This window comes from Anomaloglossus baeobatrachus, unplaced genomic scaffold, assembly GCF_048569485.1.
Source record: "Anomaloglossus baeobatrachus isolate aAnoBae1 unplaced genomic scaffold, aAnoBae1.hap1 Scaffold_549, whole genome shotgun sequence".
Taxonomy (NCBI): Eukaryota; Metazoa; Chordata; class Amphibia; order Anura; family Aromobatidae; genus Anomaloglossus; species Anomaloglossus baeobatrachus.
In genome coordinates, this window is record NW_027444872.1 from 159,308 (window position 1) to 165,307 (window position 6,000).

A 6,000-nucleotide genomic window follows, 5' to 3' on the forward strand; every position below is an offset into this window, starting at 1 on the left:
GGCACTAGTGGGGCCAGCACTAAAGTGCTGCTTACCGCCCGCTTAACGCGGGTGTGTGGTCGCCAGAAATCCCTTGTCTGGGTCTCCCAGAGCCTGTGTCCGTTCTCCAGCCAGACTGCATGTAGGAATGGCTGCCGGCGTCCTATGGAGAGGGGCGGGCCCTGGGCGTGTGCAGACAAAGAGCGGGAAACCTGCGTCCCACTGTGCTCAGTGAGAGGGCTGGAGCATGTAAATAAGACTCCAGCCCTCGGCGCTGATGAATCGTACAGCGTCTCTCCCTTGCCCTGATTGACAGGGTGGGGGCGGGAACGAAGCGGAGCTAGGCCGCAGAAGCCGGGGACTAAATTTATAAGCGACGCCGTCGTAAAAGCACGGTCGTCGCTAAGTCCCCGGCGCACTACAAGTCGCAGCCGCGCCGCCGCTCTAGGGGCGGCCGGCGCGGCAGTCCCCAACACATAAAGTCACTCAGAAAAACTGTAGTGACTGTAACCCCAGCGCTCAGCGCTACTGTCCCCGGCGCACTAGCACACCCAGCAAGCCTGGAGTGTGCGCGGCCTGTACATACGGGGACACAGAGTACCTTAATGTCGCAGGGCCTTGTCCCTGAACGGTACCCAGCTCCGCATCCAGCAGGTTCCATGGGTCTGTGGATGGAGCCCGGCCTCAGGGCTTGGGGGCCGGTAAGATCCCACTTCCTCAGAGCCCCTCAGGGGGATGGGGAAGGAAAGCAGCATGTGGGCTCCAGCCTCCGTACCCGCAATGGGTACCTCAACCTTAACAAACACCGCCGACATAAAGTGGGGTGAGAAGGGAGCATGCTGGGGGCCCTAGTATGGGCCCTCTTTTCTTCCATCCGACATAGTCAGCAGCTGCTGCTGACTAAACAGTGGAGCTATGCGTGGATGTCTGACCTCCTTCGCACAAAGCAGAAAACAGAAAACTGGTGAGCCAGTGATCCCACTGGGGGTGTATAGCCAGAAGGGGAGGGGCCTTACACTTTTTAGTGTAATGCTTTGTGTGGCCTCCGGAGGCAGTGCTATACACCCAATCGTCTGGGTCTCCCAATGGAGCGCCGAAGAAAACAGCATGTGGGCTCCAGCCTCCGTACCCGCAATGGATACCTCAACCTTAACCACACCGCCGACAAGAGTGGGGTGAGAAGGGAGCATGCTGGGGGCCCTATATGGGCCCACTTTTCTTCCATCCGACATAGTCAGCAGCTGCTGCTGACTAATCTGTGGAGCTGTGCTGTGCATGTCTGCCTCCTTCGCCCAAAGCAAAAAACTGAGGAGCCCGTGGGAGCACGGGGGGTGTATAGGCAGAAGGGGAGGGGCTTTACACTTTTAGTGCAATACTTTGTGCGGCCTCCGGAGGCATAGCCTATACACCTAATTGTCTGGGTCTCCCAATGGAGCGACAAAGAAAAAACGCATTTTTTTTTAAACCCATAGGTTTTGCTGGGGAATGACTGTAGCAATGTTAAAAACATTTTCTGCAGCAAATCTGTGGTAAAAGCCGCAGCGTGTGCACAGGGCCTTAAAAAGCAGCAAATAGTTTGATGAATTTGTCGCAAACCACTGTCACTAAGGGAAGAGTCGGACGGGGATGGCAGGCTTGGACTGGCCGGCGGCTCTCCCCACCCGAGCACAACGGCCTCATGCTCCTCTATGCAGCAGTCACTCTTTGGTGGGGAGAGCCGCCGGCCAGTCCAAGCATTGCAATCCCCGTCCGAGTTATAAGATCATCTGACTCTTCACAGATTAAAGCTTTGTGCCCACGGGACTCTGTACCAGTGGATTTTGCTGCTGAAAACCTGCGGATTTATCTCGATTTTCTAGATAAATCCGGAGGTTTTAGCAAGTACAGACACTCCCCATGTTATCCTATGGGACATGGGGAGTGCTGTGTCCATGCTGCGGTATGTGCGGCTGCAGAATATGCTGCAGATGTCCTGCAGCCGCACGTAACTACATGTCAATTATTCCTGCGGACGTTCCGCCTCTCCACTATGGAGACTTCCGTGGGTAAGTCACATGAATGTCCGCAGGTTTCCCGCAGATATTTCGTTGGAATCCCGTAGGTATGGATAGCTGCGGATTCCGGGGATCAGCTGCGGGAAACCTGCGGATATATCCGCGAGTACAGTGTCCCGGGGCCACATAGTCTAAGACGTTTTCATGTAGAAACCCCTGTGAAATGCTGTGATGTATCAGGGCCCCAGTGTCAGCGCTCCGTACTTATCACCGGCTGTTACTCTTTGCAGTGTACATGATAAAGCTGGGCAACCTGGAGAATGAGGGCACGGCAGAGGTGGAGCGGCGCTGGCATCCATACACCAACACCGCTAAGAAGAGGAAATATCTCACCAATGAATAGTATTTGTGTGTTACCTGTAAATAAAGATCTTTATATAAGGACGGGACGTGGAGAATCTCTTCAATGTAACTTATTTTAATGAGTGTAAACTGTAACCTACAGAGAACAAGTAACAGAATAACCACTAATAACTGCTAATAACCACTAATAACTGCTAATAACCACTAATAACTGCTAATAACCCCTAATAACTGCTAATAACCCCTAATAACTGCTAATAACCCCTAATAACTGCTAATAACCACTAATAACTGCTAATAACCACTAATAACTGCTAATAACCCCTAATAACTGCTAATAACCCCTAATAACTGCTAATAACCCCTAATAACTGCTAATAACCCCTAATAACTGCTAATAACCACTAATAACTGCTAATAACCACTAATAACTGCTAATAACCACTAATAACTGCTAATAACCACTAATAACTGCTAATAACCCCTAATAACTGCTAATAACCACTAATAACTGCTAATAACCACTAATAACTGCTAATAACCCCTAATAACTGCTAATAACCCCTAATAACTGCTAATAACCACTAATACCTGCTAATAACCCCTAATAACTGCTAATAACCACTAATAACTGCTAATAACCACTAATACCTGCTAATAACCACTAATACCTCTCCTATCCCATCGGCTGCTCCTTCCTCAGTACTCCTCTCCCTCTTCAGCCTCCTCGTCTACAGAGTCTTTTCCCACTTCTTCGTAGTCCTTTTCCAGCGCGGCCAGATCTTCTCGAGCCTCGGAGAACTCTCCTTCCTCCATTCCCTCTCCCACGTACCAGTGCACGAAGGCTCGCTTGGCGTACATCAGATCGAACTTGTGGTCCAGCCGGGCCCAGGCCTCTGCGATGGCCGTAGTGTTGCTCAGCATGCACACAGCGCGCTCCACTTTGGCCAGGTCTCCCCCGGGCACCACTGTTGGGGGCTGGTAGTTGATTCCGACCTGAGGGGAGAGGTAATAAGCGGTAAGCTCTGACAGCCGGCTTCTATGCAGCGTAAGGAGACTCCCAACTCCCATTTGGCTGATTCTTAATTCATTTAGGCTAAGTTCACACTTCCGTTGTTTTGCTTCAGTCACAATCCATCGCCTTGAGGAATTACGGTATCCTGCAAAATATTTTGCAGGAATCCAGTTTTTCCCCATAGACTTCTATTAGCGACAGATTGTGACTGATGATGCTGCGTTGCATCCGCTGCGTGACGGTCAGTTGTTTTTTGACTGACCGCCGGGCGGGAGCAACGCAGCATGTAACGGTTTGATCCGTAGGATTTCGTGCGCATGCGCTCTCTGGCTCCCTGCACCCGTAACCAGGATACACATAGGGTTACTAACCAATGCGCTTTGGTTAGTTACCCGATATTTACACTGGTTACGTGTGCAGGGAGCCAGCGCTGAGCGGTGTATGCTGGTAACCAAGATAAATATCGGGTAACCAAGCAAAAAGTGCTTTGCTTTTAACTGATATTTACCCTGGCCCTCGCCCTCCCCAGCCTGAGAATATCGGGCCGCCGCTGTGTGTTTACCCGGCTGGACGGTAAAAATACGGCGGAGCACACGCTTTTTTTTTTTAATATGTACATTGGATTTCTATGTGTCTGTGCATTATATATGTATACTTCCTACACCACTGAAAATGGAGGAACTTCCTCTTCCTCTTCTAGTCACATCACGTCCTTGCAAAACACAGGGCAGTGATGTACACTATGTCCCGAAAAACGTGAAACAACGCGGGAATAACGCAGGAAAACGCAATGAAACGCACATGATTTGCTACCTGCGCTATTCCTGCGCTATTTCATGATTACATTGCAGTCAATGGAGTGAATAACGCAGCTACCTGCAGAAAAGAAGTGACTGCTCATTCTTTTTCTTAAGAAAATTATTTCGGTAGATTTTCTTAAGAAAAAACGCAGTGTGCGCACAGCTATTTTTTTTTCCCCATAGGTTTTGCTGGGGAATGTCTGCAGAAAGGCACAACCATTTTCTCAAGAAATTTCTGCAGCAAAAACGCACAAAAAGAAGGGAATTTTGTTTACTTATCGTAAATTCCTTTTCTTCTAGCTCCTATTGGGAGACCCAGACAATTGGGTGTATAGCTTCTGCCTCCGGAGGCCACACAAAGTATTACACTTTAAAAAGTGATACCCCTCCCCTCTGCCTATACACCCTCCCGTGCATCACGGGCTCCTCAGTTTTGGTGCAAAAGCAGGAAGGAGAAGACTTATGAATTGGTATAGGGTAAATTCAATCCGAAGGATGTTCGGAGAACTGAAAACCATGAACCAAAAGAACAATTTAACATGAACAACATGTGTACACAAAAGAACAAACAGCCCGAAGGGAACAGGGGCGGGTGCTGGGTCTCCCAATTGGAGCTAGAAGAAAAGGAATTTACGGTAAGTAAACAAAATTCCCTTCTTCTTTGTCGCTCCATTGGGAGACCCAGACAATTGGGACGTCCAAAAGCAGTCCCTGGGTGGGTAAAAGAATACCTCGATAGAAAGAGCTGAAAACGACCCCCTCTTACAGGTGGGCAACCGCCGCCTGAAGGACTCGTCTACCTAGGCTGGCATCCGCCGAAGCATAGGTATGCACCTGATAGTGTTTCGTGAAAGTGTGCAGGCTCGACCAGGTAGCCGCCTGACACACCTGCTGAGCCGTAGCCTGGTGCCTCAAAGCCCAGGACGCGCCCACGACTCTGGTAGAATGGGCCTTCAGCCCTGAGGGAACCGGAAGCCCAGCCGAACTGTAGGCTTCGAGAATTGGCTCCTTGATCCACCGAGCCAAGGTTGATTTGGAAGCCTGTGACCCTTTACGCTGGGCAGCGACAAGGACAAAGAGTGCATCCGAGCGGCGCAGGGGCGCCGTACGAGAAATGTAGAGTCTGAGTGCTCTCACCAGATCTAACAAGTGCAAATCCTTTTCACATTGGTGAACTGGATGAGGACAAAAAGAAGGTAAGGAAATATCCTGATTGAGATGAAAAGGGGATACCACCTTGGGGAGAAATTCCGGAACCGGACGCAGCACCACCTTGTCCTGGTGAAAAACCAGGAAAGGGGCTTTGCATGACAGCGCTGCTAGCTCAGACACTCTCCGAAGTGAAGTGACTGCTACTAGAAAAACCACTTTCTGCGAAAGGCGTGAGAGAGAAATATCTCTCATTGGCTCGAATGGTGGTTTCTGAAGAACCATCAGCACCCTGTTCATATCCCAGGGTTCTAACGGACGCTTGTAAGGAGGGACGATGTGACAAACCCCCTGCAGGAACGTGCGTACCTGTGGAAGTCTGGCTAGGCGCTTCTGGAAAAACACAGAGAGCGCTGAGACTTGTCCCTTAAGGGAGCCGAGCGACAAACCCTTTTCCAGTCCAGATTGAAGGAAGGACAGAAAAGTGGGCAAGGCAAAAGGCCAGGGAGAAAAACCCTGAGCAGAGCACCACGACAGGAAAATTTTCCACGTCCTGTGGTAGATCTTGGCGGACGTTGGTTTCCTAGCCTGTCTCATAGTGGCAATGACGTCTTGAGATAACCCTGAAGACGCTAGGATCCAGGACTCAATGGCCACACAGTCAGATTGAGGGCCGCAGAATTCAGATGGAAAAACGGCC

General features: G+C 50.2%; 1 protein-coding gene across 1 annotated transcript in view; it reads left to right on the forward strand.

The window, feature by feature from the left end:
- The window catches only part of LOC142283816 (U3 small nucleolar ribonucleoprotein IMP4-like), a 76,609-nt gene extending 74,192 nt beyond the window's left edge, over positions 1–2,417 (forward strand). The window contains exon 7 of the mRNA XM_075333155.1: positions 2,264–2,417. Coding sequence (XP_075189270.1) covers positions 2,264–2,376 — 113 coding nt within the window. The 3' untranslated portion in view covers positions 2,377–2,417. The remainder of the gene's footprint in view (positions 1–2,263) is intronic.
- Positions 2,418–6,000: the final 3,583 nt, after the last annotated feature.